The sequence below is a fragment of the Gadus morhua genome, chromosome 7 (assembly GCF_902167405.1).
Source record: "Gadus morhua chromosome 7, gadMor3.0, whole genome shotgun sequence".
NCBI classification, from domain to species: Eukaryota; Metazoa; Chordata; class Actinopteri; order Gadiformes; family Gadidae; genus Gadus; species Gadus morhua.
Window position 1 is genome coordinate 9,899,367 of NC_044054.1, and position 18,869 is coordinate 9,918,235.

General features: G+C 45.1%; 1 protein-coding gene across 1 annotated transcript in view; it reads right to left on the reverse strand.

Annotated features, from left to right (window-relative positions):
• Positions 1–18,869, reverse strand: part of cux1a (cut-like homeobox 1a) — a 103,754-nt gene that overhangs the window by 22,128 nt on the left and 62,757 nt on the right. The window contains exons 8-17 of the mRNA XM_030361041.1: positions 18,803–18,869; positions 17,393–17,453; positions 12,117–12,165; positions 9,773–9,877; positions 7,922–8,110; positions 7,367–7,425; positions 5,818–5,866; positions 5,619–5,712; positions 3,188–3,988; positions 1,290–1,370 (exon numbers count right to left, since the gene is read on the reverse strand). The exon at positions 18,803–18,869 is cut by the window's right edge and continues 10 nt beyond it. Coding sequence (XP_030216901.1) covers positions 1,290–1,370; positions 3,188–3,988; positions 5,619–5,712; positions 5,818–5,866; positions 7,367–7,425; positions 7,922–8,110; positions 9,773–9,877; positions 12,117–12,165; positions 17,393–17,453; positions 18,803–18,869 — 1,555 coding nt within the window. The remainder of the gene's footprint in view (positions 1–1,289; positions 1,371–3,187; positions 3,989–5,618; positions 5,713–5,817; positions 5,867–7,366; positions 7,426–7,921; positions 8,111–9,772; positions 9,878–12,116; positions 12,166–17,392; positions 17,454–18,802) is intronic.

Genomic DNA, 18,869 nt, shown 5'->3' on the forward strand with positions numbered 1-18,869 from the left:
GGTAAACAACTTCCTTCCACGCACGCACGCACGCACGCACGCACGCACGCACGCACGCACACACACACACACACACACACACACTTACAGGAAACGGATTGGAACATGAGCTTATATCGTTGTTGTTTCCCAGACGGATTTCATTGTTTCAATGGTGTTATGAGGATAAGCCTTCTCCTTACAGATGTAACAGAGCCTAACCCGTAGGTGAAGACAGGACAAGGTGGTGAGCCAGGGAGAGTAAGAGCACAGAGAGAGTACCTTCAAATTGATAATTCATCCTGCATACACGCAGTCCTGTGTATCAAACAAACGCTGATTGGTTGAGCAACAAAGGGCACCTGGAAACAACCACAGACCAAACAGCCAAGGAAGGACAGAGACGTTTTGAAGAGGGTCTTGAGGGTTTCCTCTCTGGAACACCACAGATCAAAGGCTGGTGGAGTGGAGGGCCGGTTGGTGGTCTCCTAGTGCGCACGGGACCGATGCCAAATCGGGGTAGCCCCCTCCTGCTCCGTAGCCACGTATCATGAGAAGTCCTGGGAGTGCTTCCTAAGTAGTCGTGCGTTATAGGCAGTGTTGCTTTACTGATAGTGTCTCGGCCTATGGGATGATGACCTAATCGTTTTCCTTCAAGGTCTTTCAACGGTTTGAAACCAAAAAGGGGGGTTTCAACAAAAAGTGCCAACAAGGAGCATTGTGATGGCTCTTTTATTTCTCTTGATTTGTGGTTATTTTGAGGAGCATCAATAAAGCATGTCTCCCAAGTCCCAGACGTAGAATTGCGTTGAATGAAAGGTTTACTTTGGTCTATAATGCTAGGAGTTGTTATGTGATGTGGTGTGCATGTGGCTGGCAGAAGCGACTGAATATAATGTCCTCGAGTCGGTACACATTAGGCATTCTTTCAGAGGACGTTGACCAAAAGTATAACAAAGTTGAATGCAGGGCAAATGAAACAGCTTTGTTAATTCTTAATTATACATTTGAGGTCCTGCCATCATTTGAAAGTGGCCCACAGATTGCGAATGCCATTTGGAGTACAAAATAACTCTGCTCACATAACATGGCAAACACTTGTAATCAACGTTAAGCCTGCAAGCTGTCTGCTATGAGTGCAGACACCAACCGACTCCAACTTCTCTTTCTACCGTTTCAACGAGGCCCCCGGCCAGACTTTTACACAGTACCGGGACAGAGACCAACACAGTGAAAGGGGACGCCACAACAACAAAGCAGAGCAGAGCTGTGACCACACGAGGTTGGACAGGGAAGGCAAGAGAACAGACCTGGCCTGGCGGAGCCCTCAGAGCCGGTCCTTCGCTTGGGAACCTCCTGAAACACTCGGTTTAGGTTCTGGCCTGGGTGCTCTGTTGGAAAACAAGTGCGGACACGTGAGACAGGTGGTGGGGGTGGTGGTGGTGGTGCTGGGGCTGGTGGGGGTGGGGGTGGCGGGGTGGGTTCCTGTTGACTAGATGGTGGATGGATGGGAGATGCTCATGGATTACGGCACGCCCTCTCAGCCCACACGTGCACACTGCCCGGGGACACACCGCCAGAACAAGGGGATGGCTGTAGCGTGTGATCGGTCGCTGTCGATAAGACACACAGTCACAACGGAGAGATTTTCTCCTGCTACCCGCAAACCGTAAAAGACGGCTTGCGTTAGAATTTCGAAAAGATGTGACTCCAGGAATACCAACAACATGAGCAAGTGATACGTATTACAATATAACACCCACAGGGAGAAGTCCCTGAGATACCTCAGAGCCGGCATGGACGCCACCGCATGCTCACCATAATATAATGATCTGACAACGCAATACTATCAACACACGAGTGGTTCATTCAACAAGTGACACTAAACATAGGAATTCCTCTTCCCGACAGAGCAAAACCGAAGACAAAATGGAATCCGTGTTCCCTATATTAACGAAGAGGAAGAGTATGTCGGGTGATCATGGTGTATATGAATGAACAGAACGTTTACAGTCGTACCCAAAAGTGTACACCTGTAGACGAAATCTACAGTTCCACATCCTGGTGTATAGTAAATTCCCCCAAAGCGGGGTCCACAGAAATAGTTTGAACAAAACTGAAGGCTAATTGAGAAATGTCTTCCCATCATTTGACCCTCTAAACGAGACCAGGTGTGGTACCTGTCTCCCTGCAGACTCTTTCTGCTGGAGCATGGCTTACAGAAGGCTTTCATCAACGTGTCAAACTGAAAAGGGCAGGCTACGAACAATGTTACACGCAGGACCAAGGCTGCCAACAAGACTAATTTCAATTTCCTACCGTTTGCTTCACGTTTCACATTCTTGTCCCAAAAATAAACATTTGGGAAAAGATTCTGACTGCTAAAGCGATGTGTTTTTGGTTAATGGAAAAAAAATTGGCCAAAAGCTTAAACACATGTGAATGTAATGAAAACAAGCTGTCTGGGTCTTGTTGCGTCACAGTCCTTCAGATGTCATCTCCTTATCCCGTGGACTGTTGAGGCTGAACGCCAGACGGCAGGCAGCGGAGACGCGTGCCGTTTCCTAGCATCAGAACCTCAAACTGCTGCGTGCTGACCCAGTGTTTTGGCTGTCGCGTCACGCCGCACCAGGACTCTCAATGAAGCACGGTACATGGACAATGTTATCGACGCCGTCGCTATCCACCAACAGGGGAGCCGTTTCAAACACACGTCCAATGCCATCTTTAAAACAATCATTTCCTCAGAACATGTAGAGCTACTGCAGAGACTACAGCTAACGTTAGCACATCCTAATGTTATGTCAGCAAAGCCAGTTCACTGCTAACCCCTGGGAGATGTTTCTTCAATAGATTACAATCCGGAAAATGATAGCAAAGCCAAAAATATGTAGACAAAGCAAGTATGAATACACAAAGCACCATTGTTCTCTTCTGACACACCGTCTGCGGGACTTGGCTATCATAGCTTCAATTAGTCATCGTCGTCGTCCCCCCCCGCCCCACTTCTGGGTATTATGACAAGAAATGGAAGTCATGGAGATTGGTGAATGTGATCTGATTGGTCTGCCCCCAACCGCCCCATGTAGCATGCAGCATTCATCTTCTGAAACAAAAACCTGCATGTATGCTAATGAGGGAGCAAACATCAGATCAGAGCAGCACAGGACCTATCCGCTGTCAGCGGCGGCGGCCCGCTCCCCCTCACCTCTCTGCCGCCCCTGGATGCTGCGCAGGGCCAGGATGTTCTGCTCGTCGGCCAGGAACTGCCTCATCTTGTGGAAGGGCTCCTTTCCCCGGATGGTGAGCTTGCTCCAGGGCTTGGGCCGGGCCAGGATCTCGCTGACGGAGCCCTGGGACAGGCCCAGCACGTAGTGGCCGAAGATCCTCTGGCCGATGTTGTGCTTGATCAGCTGCTCCTTCACCTGCCGCGCGATCTCCGCCGTGTCCATGTCCTCCCCCTCCGAGGCGCTCCCGGCCCCCTCCGACTGGCTGGGGGACGGCACCGGGCCGTTGGCGTCGGGGCTGGCCGTGGCGGAGGCTGGCGGCGGCGGCGGCTGGCCGTGGGCCTGCGCCGCGGGGTGGGGCCCGGGCGGGGGCTGGTAGTGGGCGGCGGGGGAGAAGAGCAGCCCGCCGCCGCCGGGGGAGGACACCGAGTCCTGCAGCGCTTTGGAGTAGAAGGTCTGCATGAGCTGCCGGTGGAGCAGGGAGTTGAGGGCGATCTTCCCGGACAGCGGGAAGGCCGCGCTGCCGACCGACGCCACGGAGGACGGGGTGAAGAAGTCCTGGCCCCCGACGATCCCCACGCCCGTCGGGGAGAAGCGGTGGGTGCCGTTGGCGGCTCTGTGGGGCTCCTCGTTGGAGGACTTGGCGGAGGAGCTGCTGGTGCGCACGAGCAGCTGGGAGGAAGGCGGAGGAGGAGGGGGGGAGTCCTGTCGGCTCTGGTGGTTCATCATGGGGCTGGAGAGGAGATGCTGCAGCGCCTCCGTCACTCTCTGCCCTGACGCAGCTGGGAGAAGCAAAGCGTCACGGGAATGTGTGTGGAAACAATGCAGGCAAATATACGCAGCAAATATGAGTCTCGTACGGGAAGGGAAAATCCACTCTAATATTATTATAGTCCTAGATCCACGTCAATTGGCTGATGTTCAGAGAAGAATCTTTTGAAATGTGCGACACAAAATACATGTATTGTTATTATGAGCGGCATTGAAGACTTTAAACAAGATTGACCGTTGGTGCATGTAAAAAAAGACAGCAAATAGAAAGCACTTATTTCAAGGCTGTCGAGGGGGTGAGTAAGTGAGAGAGTGGCCAAGACGCCATCCCACATCGGGCCCCTGGCGAGCATCCAGGTGTCCGACAGCCATGTCACTGGTGACACAACGAGGCTGAAGGCTGGGCAACTCTCTGTATGAATCTAAAGCGTTTCTAAAGATTGAAAAGATGTTCTTACTCCAGTGAACTAAGTAATCACTTTGGCTCTCTATAGAGTTCTTATTAAAACCAAAGACCTCCAGACATCCCACCGGAGGAGTCCATTCATATAATCCACAGCTCTAAGCAGTTCAATAGCATCAGTTGGTGGAAGTGTACCAAACAACGGCCACCAAAGCACTTGTTTCCTCCTATTGTTTGCGTTACTCGCCATCTGATACAGTGAACCTGATCTTTCAGAGTCCAACTCTGCACAGCAGGGAATGCTCCTTTTTTTCCTTCTCTCCTCTCTAGTTAGTGCTATTTTGCCTCCCCCCTGCCCTCAAGAGCTCTTCTGCTTCTGTCTGCAATTTGCTGGCAGTCTTTCCTGTCTGCCAGCCAGACTTCCCGTCTGGAACCCCTGGAGGCATGCTGTTCACAGATGTAGGAACCAAAGAACTCCAAAACGCTCCGCAACTTCAATAACGTCTGGCAGCGTGCCCACCGCAAGCCCAGATACCATCTCAGCTCATCCCTACACAACCTGACATTCCAATTGTCCCTGGCATCGGCCTCTGCCCGCGTCTGTGTGCTGCGGAATGAGATTACATTTAGGGCTTTTGGGTTCAAATTTTCCCTGACTGTCGGTGAAAGGATGTATGGCTGACTTGATCCCAGGGCAGAGGCACGCTGCGGTTGGCGTGAGACTAGTATCCTGCTAGCGTCTCTCTGAGCTCCAGAGTGAAGAGGAGCAGGGTGTGTTTGTGCCTGGCACTGATGACTAATCAGTGGACTCACAGCCTCAAGGAGCTCTGTGTTGAAGGACTTTCTTGTTTTTTCTTCTCCCCCCCAAAACGGTATTTCCAGAGGGCAGGACGCATCATGCTTGAATCTGGCAGTCTCCACTTTTCAACCACTCGACCTTCAAGATTATCTTGTTCTAAGTCTAAAATTTATAGACAGAAATCCGATATCCGTAATTGACTTCAAATTATGTAATCAAAGTTATGAAGTTGATCATTTAATGGGTCGAGTTTATTTCCCCCGGGGAATTTGGGGAAATAACTACAGTTATTATTACTACAGTTATTTGGTGGGTGTGTAGTTGATACACTCCTCTTTGATATGATATGTTTATTTTATGTTTTTAGATCATTTATTGCTTTATTTTATTGACAATTCTTCCATCCGTTAAGTGCAGTGCGAGGTGGTCGTCTGCTTACCACTCAAATCACTATTGTTGTGGTTCAGAGAGGACTTCTCTATCTTTACGTATTGACTCCTCTCCTGTAATAACATGTCCATGGGCTTGAAGTCCTGGGAAGAAGAGAAACACACTGGTTACAACTGTAAATGGCAGGGCATGGAACCCATTCAGACTGGAAACATGCAAGGGATTGCCCAAGAGTGGCCCGCCCATACCTGAGCTGACAAACAGTTTGACGTTCCAGACTCGGTGGACTTGCGAGAACTGCATGAAACAAAGCAAACAACGTCATCCAATGGCATTAGTTTGTTGCTTTTCATCATCTCAGCCGTTGTAACTAACTTGTCTCAACTACATGGCATTCATCAGAAAGTAAACATTGGGCCAATCTATCTGGTCATCACTTTGATGCTAACTCACTTCAATGTGACAATCTAATGATCTCGAGCAAAAGACGACAGAAGAAGACGAAAAAGTCACATGCTAGCTTCACACATTTCCCCGTAAAAATGAAAAAAACATTTCTTGTCCATCAGCAGAATTGAAAGGATGTCATGATGTCAGCATTCAGTAACCGGGGGGAATATCACTCTGAAATAGAGGCGACCCTGGCATTTTCTTTTGTGAAGCCTATTATATATCTAGCACAAATAATCCAAGTGTGGTCCCGAAACATTAGCAGTGCAACAAAGCAGCAGCAGCTCATCAGCCAACCTTTATTAAGACGGCTTTGATACCGTCTGGAAAAGACGAACCCGACACCCTGCACTAGACAAAGGAGGCCAGTGTTGTCATTTCAGGAATATAAATCTAAATCCCTCAAAATGTCCCTATTGGTGTCGCTTTACAAAAACATCTTCATCAGAATGAATGCTCATTTTTCAAAGAGTACATTTCAATATTAAATACATGATTAAAACACATACACACAGGGAAACACACAGGGACATACACACAAAAAAACACACACACACACACACACACACACACACACACACACACACAGGGATAACACACGCACACACAGGAATGCACACACACACAGAGTATGCACAAACATTATATATTTATAGCAAAAGAAAAAAAGCATTTCATGGTCAATAGCAGAAATACTACTCCAACATATCACAATGTTAAAAAGTCTAACTAAAACACTGTTTGTCTTCATATCCAGTTTGTACATACAGCTACTTTAAACGACAGCGACAGAAAACCGAGGTCAAACAGCAGACTCAACTCGTCCAATTAAAGTGCCACCTTGAAATAAGCAGTGCTCTGGTTAGCCAATCGTCTGTGGCCTCAGCTTGATCCAGCAGAAGGATTACATCCTTAGGTCAATGATTTGCCCGAGGGCATCCTGGCATGGTATGAACCAATACAACAACCATTTAAAGAGTACCCTCCAACAAAGCTCTAAGGTGAACCAAACACCAAGTCAGAGTTGGTCCCCAATCACTATCGACATTTAAAGATGCCCTTTTGCCTGCTTACCCTTTCTTAATCCATGAAGGGGCAGGGCTATATGGCTGTTCATACTTCACTATCTCCACTACGGAAGGATATTTGATTTCCGTTACCTTGGGAACCCAAAACAGCCAGAAACATGTGACTCATGCAATAGCATGAATTTAACCCATTGAGGGCAGTTTGAGGACACGTTGAGATTTGGACCAGACTCAATCCTCTACTATGTAACGTTTTACATCATGTTTCCTCTTAAATAGGTTGTTTTAGGGTTAGGTAGGTTTAGGTTTAGGTATCTACCGGAGGTCTTTCTTGATGTTCTCGTAGTCTGCTTGTTCGCCAAGCTTCTCCTCCAGTCGCTGTTCGGAAAGATAAAGACAAAATGTTCACGTCAAATGCTGAAGCAATGCCATTCGGTTCATGTGAACATAAAGGGCCGACAAACTAATGGGCAAGGACATTATAGAGAACAGCTCCTTCTTCTTGATTAATGACCCGGATCAGCAAATACTCAACAACATCACAGGGGTGATGCGTTGAGGGGTCAAGGATCGTGGTTAAGAACAGATTTTTTTTTTTACTAACATTCAAAATACATCGGGAGTGAATTTCATACGCATCTCGTATCGTTCAGGTTGTAGAGTAAGATTCTGAGCGTAAGCTGATTTTCATTTTGCATGAAAGCTTTTCTCGAGAACATTTGATCATTTGTAAGTTGCTTTTCATGACTGGGTTTCAAATCATTTAATGCTCCGGGTTTCCCCGCGTGCTGAACCTGTAGAGAGTTCGGCCCAACATGAAAACACACACATCAGCAGCACATCAGCTGGTCTGCGGGTCTCCGCCCCGACCCACCTTGAGCGCGGCCTTGCGGGTCTCCAGCTCTCGCCTCAGCTGGCCGATCTGCTCGGCGGAGGTCTCCCTGACGCGGCCCAGGCTGCTGTGCAGCGTCTGCACGTCCTCCGTCAGCTGCAGCACCTGGCGCTCCTTGGTGCTGAGCTCCACCTCCAAGTTGGAGCGCGACAGCACCTCCAGGGCCCGCTCCTGAGGGCCGGAGACATGCGGAGTGTGAGAAGGGGTTCCTCCGGTGGTGGGTCGGAACACAAGTGTCTTGAATTGGCCGTCCAAGGCGGCGGTGAGATCGCGAGCGCAGATATGGATGTTTTTCTCTGTTATCAATATCGTTTAATAAAAAAAACATCTGGAAGTGATGCATGTCGAAATTCAATGTAGAAGATGGATGGTGGAAAAAAGGTCCGGTCTAGACAGAACCTGGAGGCGCTGTCACCCGCCACTTGTTGCCCCATCAATATGAAGCGAGGAGGGAGTCATACACACGTTTCTCGGGAACATCGTCGCGCTGTGCCTACTTATTTTGGGATCCCTAGCCGTTTGCATTTCTATTCTTACATTTAATTTGTGACATTATCCGAAGCAACGTAAACTGGGACAACGCCCATTCTCGGAAATTGGGTGCGGCGCCGACCTGAAGCCTGTGTGTGTGGGTGCATATCAAGGGCAGCGTTTTGGATCTTGATGCAATCTAGATAAAAACGGTTGTAGAACCCGCATATTTCTTCTCTCATGTCAACAAGGCCATAGCAGTGGATGCTCATGGTGGACGTCTGTCGAAGTCTCAGTAAAAGGCTGAGGATACAACAAGGTATGTTTAGCAGTCAAACCCACTGCAATATGATCTTGTCTGTAAGACCTAGGAAGGTGGAACATCTGGGATTCTTTTTTGAACTGAAATCTTCCTCTAGCGGTATAGTTAGTATCCTAAAGGGGATGATATCATCATTCCAGTTAGTACTACAGAGCCAGTACCTCAATCCAGCTACATTGTCTTTTTCAGAAAATGAGTTTTGATGCCTCGAAGGGGAAATTCAGTTTAGTGAAACTCTTTAGAGAATTAACTTGTATGTTCATGTAAACAGACTAGTATTCATTTGTTTGTACCTGACATGTTTCGACTAATTCCTGCAGTCTTCTTCAGAAGCGTCAGGAAGTAGTCGAAACATGTCAGGTACAAACAAATTAATACTAGTCTGTTTACATGAACATACAAGTTAATATATCAAGTTAGACTAAATTAACTTTTTAGAGTCTTTAAAGAATTCACATTCCTTTTTGATATTTTCATGCCAAATTATTTATATTAGCTGGGACGACTGGATGCAACATTTTCCAAAAAGATTAGAGCCTGTGAAGAAGACGGATGGACTCAACCCTCCACCACGTATTTATTTAGAAGAGTCAAACATACTGGTGTAACACTTTGAGTGTGGGTTTGCAAACTTTAAATCATCCCGGGTTTGGAGTCGCTTGCTTTTTAGGTGGTTTTCCTATCCGATAACTAAGTATCAGACAGAGACATTCAAATAAATGAGGCTTTTCTCAGAATGGCGTGGAATTTGTAGTGAGTTTATGTTGTGATTTCGGTTCAGCGATAGGATGTGTACTCATTTTATTAATGTGAGGGAAAAACATATCGCAAGGAACAACAGAGTTAGTGTTGAAGGACCGCTACACATAACAGCCCTGAACAACGTGGTCAGAAGGACTCAATCCCCCCCCATTCGAGGCTCTGTCTTATACCAAACATGTGCAGAGAACCTCTTTCTGTCCGACATGAAGAACTAGTTGGGTTCTGGGAGCCAAACGAGTCCAGCGCTGTGGCTGGGGGCCAGGCCCGAGGCTACGCACCATATCCGGAGCCTTCTGGACCTGCGTGGCCAGCTGCAGGGACTGGTGGGCCGACGTCAGCTGGTCCCGTAGCGCGGCGGCCTCCTGCTCCGCAGCGTCCGCTCTCTGTCCAGGGAGGGGGGGAGGGAGGGAACAGGGCGATGGAACAGCAGGTTTGGTTTTTTATTTTGGTTATTATTGATTTCCAGCCTGAGCTCATATACAATCCGTTTTCTTTACACTGTACTGTATTTGAATAAATGTCGTACTTATAATTACTGCACGTGTAAGCCCAGAATGAACTTTTTTGGCGTCTGAAATAGACTTGAGTCTTATACTAAGTGAGTACTAAAACTATGTATATAGTGTTTCGGTTTTGGATGGCGCTCCAAATATCAACCGAAATCTGTCCAAGCTTTGGGCTTAACACTGTTATATACTGTCATTTACGTTTATTGTTGCTTCATTTTGTATTCCATTATCACTTTATATATTTACTTATGTATTGTCTTGATGATATTTTATTTTCTTGTCTGCTGCTGCAGTTAGTACATGATGATTATTATTTGTTAGTTTGTTGTTGACACTTTGTTTATGATTGTTTAATTATGATTAAACAATCATTATCGTCGATGTTTAAATGATAGACAATTTACAGTGCCGAGCAATGTCTTATTAACTGACCGAGGTGTTTAATAGAAGCAACCTTTAAAAATAGTATCTTTATGCAATTATTAAAATGTGACCTTTGAGATGATAGAACATTTTTCTGAAGGTCAGAAATAATAAGGTTAACAATAAATTTTACAGTGGTGATGATGTTAATCAAATCTAAACTATTTAGCATAATTCATGAAGCCAGCCATCTCCCTTGTGTAGGGAAAGAACGAGTGACTTTAACTACTCTCATCCTGTCGCTCTCCTTAAGGGACGTTCTGTATGTGTTGCATTAGAAAGACACTTGAAAGGGGAAAGTGTCACAGGTTGTAACGCATACATTTGCACACACAAGTGTACTGCAGTCTCAACCCGCCACATGAGGGATTACCCAGGGTGCTGCAGACAAAGAACACACAGGGCTGTGCGCAACGCCTTATTATGATATTTTAGCGCTGAATAAAATGCATTCAGTTGGCTGTGTACTGGCACAAGTGACACACATTCAGTCTGGGGGTGATTTCATTTGCAAGTTGTGCATTTATATTTTTAGAGGTTATTTTTGGACAAATAAGATTCAGCTCAATGCATAGAATCCAAAGAGCTTGTATGGCACGAGTGAAACTCCTCCTCTGGGACTGACGAGAGACACATTATACCGTCTTGTTTGAAATATGCAGCGAAACGTTTGGAGACAGATATGGTTACGAGCGAGAGCCTTGTTGTCAATCGCGTTAGGTCGGAGTTACAGTAGGTGAGTTCATCGGCCAGAAGAGAGAGTTCTCATTCAAGCAAAGGCAAAGAACAAAGGCCCAATTCACAAGGCATTGCGTAGACCGTAAACACGACCAGTATTTTTAACTGCCAAAAGGGTTTAAGTCAGGGAAGGTTTAAGTCTAGACAGAGAATGAGGTCAGAGCGAGACTGCTCTAATGATGTTTTGACGCTTATTCTCTGCTCGCTACAAGGTATGAAATACACTGTTTAAACAAGCTCACATTCAACTGGCTTTGAACGAGCGTCACTGACGTGAACAGAGACATGGGGACGACGACAGGAAGAGGATCCCATGTGTTTTCATTCCACATTAAAGGGACTCCCACCACGCACCACTGCCATAATCAGGCCATTCCTGCTCGTTAGCCCGGCCCAGGGCTGTGATGATATCAAAGACCTCCCCCCGCCCCCCCCCCGTCATACTAATACTGTCCCCTGGGGGGCTGTGTGGTGACTGGTACTTACACACAAACACAAGAGACCGAGTTCCAGGACCAGGCATTTTAGAGGGGGAGGGGTTCTGTGAAGTTTTGGCTGGGGAGGTTTACACTTATGGTGGATAGAGAGATGAATTTGCACTGCCCTCTCCCCAACTACACCCTTAATGATGATGACCATATGTCTGGGATTTTTCCTTTCTGTCATTTTCAGGTTTTTTTCCCACTGCATCTATTATAAGCAAAGAATTGGATGTGTGTGGTTCAGGGTTAAAACTCATAATTTCGTTAACAACATAATAACGAATTTATGCAAATAAAACCATATCCTAGAACAGTCAAATACCCAACAGGAAAATATATATAAACAACTAAAGTTATTACGATTCATACGTAAACGTTTTTTCAGAATACTGAATTCTATTAAACATACAAAAAAGCAAAGTGAGCCCCCAATGATATCTCCAACCGGCACGTCGTTTAGAAGGCCTCACCTGATTGGCTACCTCCAGCTCTGACATCACCTCCTTCATGTGGTCTGCCCTGGGGAGGAAAGAGCACAACATTGCAGTCATTCCATGAATTTTCAAAAATCAAAAAATGAATACAAATGTGTTTAGTCATATATCCCCCAACACACACACAGACACACAGACACACAGACACACACACACACACACACACACACACACACACACACACACACACACACACACACACACACACACACAGTCACGTGACACGCAGTCACTTAAAAATCTGGATGCACAAATTGCAAATGTTATTTATTTGTGGCTCTAACTGTGCTACGTAAATATCTGAATTATGTAACTATTTTACTTTCATCAATTAACTAAAGTGAAATGATAATCTAGCAAAGACTGTGTGTGTGTGTGTGTCAGGATACTTATTCACATGCCAAATACATGTAATAACAATGAGACTGGATTGTGTGCATTGCTAATTTATGTTCAGACCATTTGTATGTAGTTCTGCGTTTTTGCAATGCAAAACGCATTGTTATCCGATAAGACATACCCAAAGCAGTAGTCCACACTAGAGCCCGAACGATATATCGGCGGGCCGATATTATCGGCCGATATTATCGGCCGATATTAGGCATTTTCCAAACTATCGGTATCGGTTGATTTTAAGAAAAACAGACGTTTTGGTTTTTTTGGGGTTATTGTGTTTTTGTTCAAAGGACTTTGAGTTTCATATCTTAAGTTTGTATTTATCAGAACTTTAAAAAAAATTGATTTAGACTTTCCTGTTGTGACAATAAATAAATAAAGTCTTTCAATCTTTGCAGTGACTGAATAAAACGGATTGTTTTGCATAAGATGAGTGTGTGCAACTGTGCGTGTGTCCTTTCTGGCTTTGGCATACTGCATGGTTATGAAGGCCTTGTGGTTAGTTGTGGTCTTAGTGAAGCAGCCTAGCCTTGGAGTTGGATAAGTTGGAGTGATTGTGTACGGGCGTGCGAGAGTGAGAGAGAGAGCACACCCGCCGGGGTGATGTTTGGTTAGTTGTGGGCTGTCTGTCAGCATCCGCCGGGTTGGACGATGTGCTTTGTGTATGTGTTCAATGTACATCTGTCGGGTCGTATTTGCGGTAGATTGATGGGTAAATAATGTCACACCACGATCGGCCATACTTGTTTGCAAGTGCCCTGATTGCGTGTTCGATAGGCTATACCTGCCATTTATTCAGTTGATTGCTCTTCTAAGTGCGCCAGATTGGTGCCAATTATTGTCGTGTTTGCATTGTAATGCACAACTTTGCCTCTCGTTGTTATAAATCAACGTGCATCCAAACAACTTTAGCCAATGCAGCCTCCTGTGTTGTTTTAAAATATATAGCATATCGGATTATCAAAAAATGTTAAGTGTCTGCGTGTGTGTTGTCATGTAGGCTAAATACAGATTGTCTTGCATCCATGAAATATTGTAATGTTATAGGCCTACTGCAAAATGTATATCGGTATTGCGCAACAATCAGGAGAGGGGACCCCTGAATATTGACTGGTATTTGGCACACTGGGTAAAATAAAGCTTGATAACACTAGGCCAAGATGTTGTTCCTGGAGCTAGTAGGCTACCATCAAAACGTGGGATAACTAATCGGAAATCTGATTACAACGTCGGGGGTAAGATTTAATTAGAGATTATCTGGGGGGGATTTCACAGGTAGGACTGGCAAGGTAGCGTATAGCACGACGCTGAAGTTGGCATCCGATTCGCAGCATCCGATTCAGCAGCTGGTCCACTTTAAATCGGTCCTGATTGAAAACCACTACACCTAGACTCTTCAAATCTGGACTAAATGATCACAGTGAGGCTATACATTATAATAAACATAGTTACAGATTTGTGAAACCTTTTTTCTATTTGTGAAAATGCAATACAGGCTCATTTTAATGCTTTTTAGGGGTCCAGACTGCATTAGAACGGGTCCTGATTGAAAACCACTACACCTAGACTCTTCAAATCTAGACTAAATTATCACAGTGAGGCTATACATTATGTAAAACATAGTTTCAGATTTGTGAAACCTTTAACCTATTTGTGAAAATGCAATGCGGTCTGGACCCCTACAAAGCATTCAAATAAGCCTGTATTGCATTTTTCACAAATAGGGTAAAGGTTTCACAAATCTGAAACTATGTTTTACATAATGTATAGCCTCACTGTGATAATGTAGTCCAAATTTGAAGAGTCTAGGTGTAGTGGTTTTCAATCAGGACCGATTGGAAGATTCTAAGTGGTTTTCAAGCCGAATCGGATGCTGCGAATCGGATGCCAACTTCAGCGTCGTGCATATAGCTAGCATTATGCCCTCTATTTCTAGATCTTCTGACTAAGTTTACCGGTACTTATCTGACCGACATAATCGCTGTCACTAGATATAAAGAAAAACGTTGACTTTCACTCGGTGCTATTCAGTAAAAATAAATAAAAGATTCCTTATTGTATGCACTGCTGTTCATTGACTAGCTCCAGCGCTCGTTGCTGCGAGACTAAATGATAGCAACTCTCCACTCATTTTACTCTGACCATGCATTTAATTGGCTTTGACCGCCATCAGTTCTCGGCAATTCCTCATTGGCCCTCTCACGTCTGACAGGTTCGAAATTATACGGCTGTGGGCCATCATACATGGTATTTGTGGTTCTTTCCACCTCTTAGACACCTTAGTTCTAGTACTAGGTTGATGCTACCTTCCACCACGCCTCCCCAACGTGACGTCATCGCCGAATGGCGTTAGAAAGCACCCGTTACAAAAACGACAAAAACTGGACTTTAACACTATTTTGGAGACATTTTATAAATGATAAACATAGTTTGAGTGCTTTATGTACCCATTAATCAAAACGACCAAATATTTGAATCGTTATCGGCCATAAAAATCCTTTATCGTCGGGCTCTAGTCCCGCACACGCACGCACGCACGCACGCACGCACACACGCACTCACGCACTCACGCACACACACACACACACAAACACACACACACGCGCCACTGCCTGAATATGTAATTGTTGTAGTTGTTCATTGTGTTCCTCTGTACGTTGTCCTTGAGTGCAGAGAAAGGCGCCTTTAAATAAAATTATTATTATTATTATTATTATACAGTTTAATCCCCATTACACCTGACGGTCTGTCAGGATATTCTTTGGTAAGACACAATTGAGGGACAATGCAGTCCGATGCTTAGTTTGGCTCGCATCCTAGTGCTCTTTCTGGCCTGTTCCATGCATCTTCTTGTGTTCTCTATGTTACACATGGTATGTTCCATCGCCCTTTCCAGCGCTGTGTAGGCATTGACTCCAGTATCAAAAATGTAATAACGCTGAACACCTCGATCTTTAGGTCGGCCAGTGGACGGCGATGGCATTAACGCTGAGCTATCGGCCCGATGTAATGCCAGCCAAACAGCACATTATAGTCTGATGGGTCATTCAAGGTACTGGGATGCATAATATTATTAAATACCTTTGGATTTACGGGATTATGGGGAATTAACAAGTAAGGAAATATGCCCCCCCCCCCCCCCCCCTGAGAGTGGGATCAGAGACAGATTGAGAGGGATGATGGGACGGGGGACAGGGGGGGGGTTGATGGGCATCAGTCAGTAATCAGCCAGCTAAATCATATTCAAAAGTAGACTGGACCGCTTAGTATTTCTGGGCGCTGGATGGATTTACACTGTGTATTAGCCCTTTTTCTCCTATTACATGTCCTGCTCTGGGATGGGTCAGGCTTTACTCGGGATCGGACCACCGCAAATTTGTAAATAATTTTCAATTATAATGATTATAATTCATTGCATTTATGTAGACTCCAAAAGCACTTAACATACTGAGTGTGTGTGTGTTAGTGTGTGCGTGTATGTATGTTTGGAGGGGGATATCATAACTCATCCACTACCCTAAAATGTAGATTATTTTTGCGTATCTTTGAGTGGATTATATCCATTCAATTAGCGAGTGTTGGCATTTGATGTAGTTTTAGGTAAAAGTGTTGTTGCCTATTTGGAATTATCTGCAGTCGAGAGAGAAGAACTTTCAGACTAACAACGTCAGAGTTTGATGGCCTATTACAACAATGCTTTTTTTTCTTGGGACCCACTTTTTTGAACAGGCATTGGGAGAGGAAAATAATGTCACATTCTGAATGTTATCACTCCCATTTCTCTGTGACTTTATTAACAGTGTATGAAAGACCTACTGAATCGGGGAATAAGGCATTTCAAAGAGACATTTGTTTGATAACTTCATGTTGTTGAAAACATGTTCAATCTTTTACTTAAGTACAAATTGAAAGAATGACCAAGATTTAGTGGTTTGTTAGTAGAGTACAAATTAGTCAGGGATCCTTTTTTTGACACAAATGAGAACAAATCAACATTGTGAAGACCGTGAAGAAGCCATATTTCCAGTATCTGGACGGCCCATCAGGTCACAGTTAATGAGTGATTCAAAAGCATCGAGGCCAGGCTAAAACATCCTCTTTGGACACCAGGGTTCATAGACATAAGAGCAAATGGTTTCAAAACAACACCATGTTGCCTGGCCACTGTAGTTATCTACTTATTAAAATCATTTTTCTAAAAGCTCTGTGCACTCTCAAATGTCTTCCCCTTTGGTAGAAAATCTCCGTAATAACCCCTTGTAGTTTTTGCTTTAGGGCCCCAGGCTCTGTGCGGGCTCCCCCCAGAAGCTCTGCTATAGCAAAGTAGGACTGTTGGACCTACTTTAACTGAATTGAGGAAGAAGGCCAGACAAAGGGACTAATACTCATAGGAAACCCTTATATATCTGCATCATTGCACCCAGTACCTTAAAGTCAAAGCTTGTTGGGAGTGAGTCACCCCTATGTATAGCACGCCATAACACAAACCTGACTCAATCCCTAAGTCGGTCACTATAAATAAAAGAGACACAGGCTATATCTGTTGTTAGATTAGAAGAGGGCATGTACTAAATTATTAGGCTAATAAGATTCATATAATTAAGTGTTACTGCAGGTAAAAGCATGTTTGATTTGTTAAACATCTCTTTGATTTGTTTGATTTCTCCATCCCCTTTATGTAATGAGTGTACGCTTATCGCTTATCGCTTGTTATAGAGAAAAGGGTGACAGGTTTTGAGAGAGTGGGAGAAGGTGTGAAAGTCTGTCATGTGTCGCCCTGTTGCCACTCTGAGATCAGAAAGAGAGAGAGAAGTTCTGACTGATGGCAGGCCCTAGGACTTGAGAACACAACTTACTTTGTAGTCGACTCTTTGTCAGACTTGCTGTTCAGGTCCTCCGTCTGCTTCACTTCAAGTGCTGTGAGACAAAGGCAATTGTTCAGATGAGTCGCACTCGGCACACTCATGCACATGGCTCACACTAGGAATACTGCCGACGTGTCACAAAAGCAGAATCCTAGTGTCTGGTCAAGTGGTGGTGTCGAATGTTCTGACTCAAAGAGGTGAAATGACAGATGCCTTGTTTTATAGCATTGAAACATTTAGAAACACACTAGTCAACATACCCCAAAAAAACTGAAATTACGTTTTAGAAGCCTTAACTTACATTTTGCAATAGCACTGAATAAATGGCTAGCCCAAAATATTCCACAAGGTTGGTATTTCACATACACAAACACCTCAGCATCAAAGGGTTTCCCGGGCTTTTGTATCATGTAAAATGGTAATTAGACGCATCGGTTTGGTTTGGATAATGAACCAGGAGCCAGCATTTTGATACTTGTTGTGAAAGGTAAATTATTTCTATCCATATATTACAAATGATTTATTCAAGCCTTGAAGTGTTGTGTAGCTCTAAATATAATGAAACCATCACACCAAGGACACCCTGTTGTCACACAATCACATGAGGCAAATCCAAATACACACACCTTTATGATGCAATAACTACTTTACAATGAATCCAGTTTGTCGGGGAATTAAATGAATTTCCCCCTCCATGTTTCCCCACAGTGCTGCCATAGTAACGGTTTATCTCTGTCCTCATGTTGGACAGTGAGTTCGGTCTCCATGTTGGATGAGCGTCGCAGGTCCGAACCGTGAAATCTAAACATCTGTTCCCGTGACATCCTTTGTGGCGAAAACAACATATCTAATTGCTGCAACTGAAAAGGCTTTGTCCTTTTTACTGTACGGCGGCACTTATAGCCGGCTAATTAGCCTAGCTCCAGAAGTATGTCCTAATCACTTGTATCAGTGCAGGGGAGTGAGAGAGAAGGCCGAGAATCTGTCTGTCTGTGTGTGTGTGTGTGTATGTGTGTGTTTGTGTGATACATTGTGACAGGCCACCGTCAGCGGACATGCTGGCCGCCGCCGGCAGCAGCCGCCGGTTTTGTTTGACAGCGAGGAGTTAGACACTTGCCTGGTCAGCACTCGGGCCATGTCGCTGGCACAATGACATGAGTGAAAGGACATGACAGACACAGGGAGTTTATGTGTGTGTGTGTGTGTGCGTGCGTGTGCGTGTGCGTGCGTGTGCGTGCGTGTGTGTGTGCGTGTGTGTGTGGGTGTGTGTGTGCGTGTGTGTGTGTGTCTCACCAGTGACGTTTCTTCACAAGCCAAGGACTGAGGCAAGCCCTTTGCCACAGCTCAAGTCAATAAGACAGCATTAGACCCAGCTCTGATATGACTGATGTTTGAACGTACCTGTGTGTTGGTGTCGGCCGCTGACGTCAGCCCCCTCCCGGCCCGAAGGTGTAGGGTGCCCTCTCTC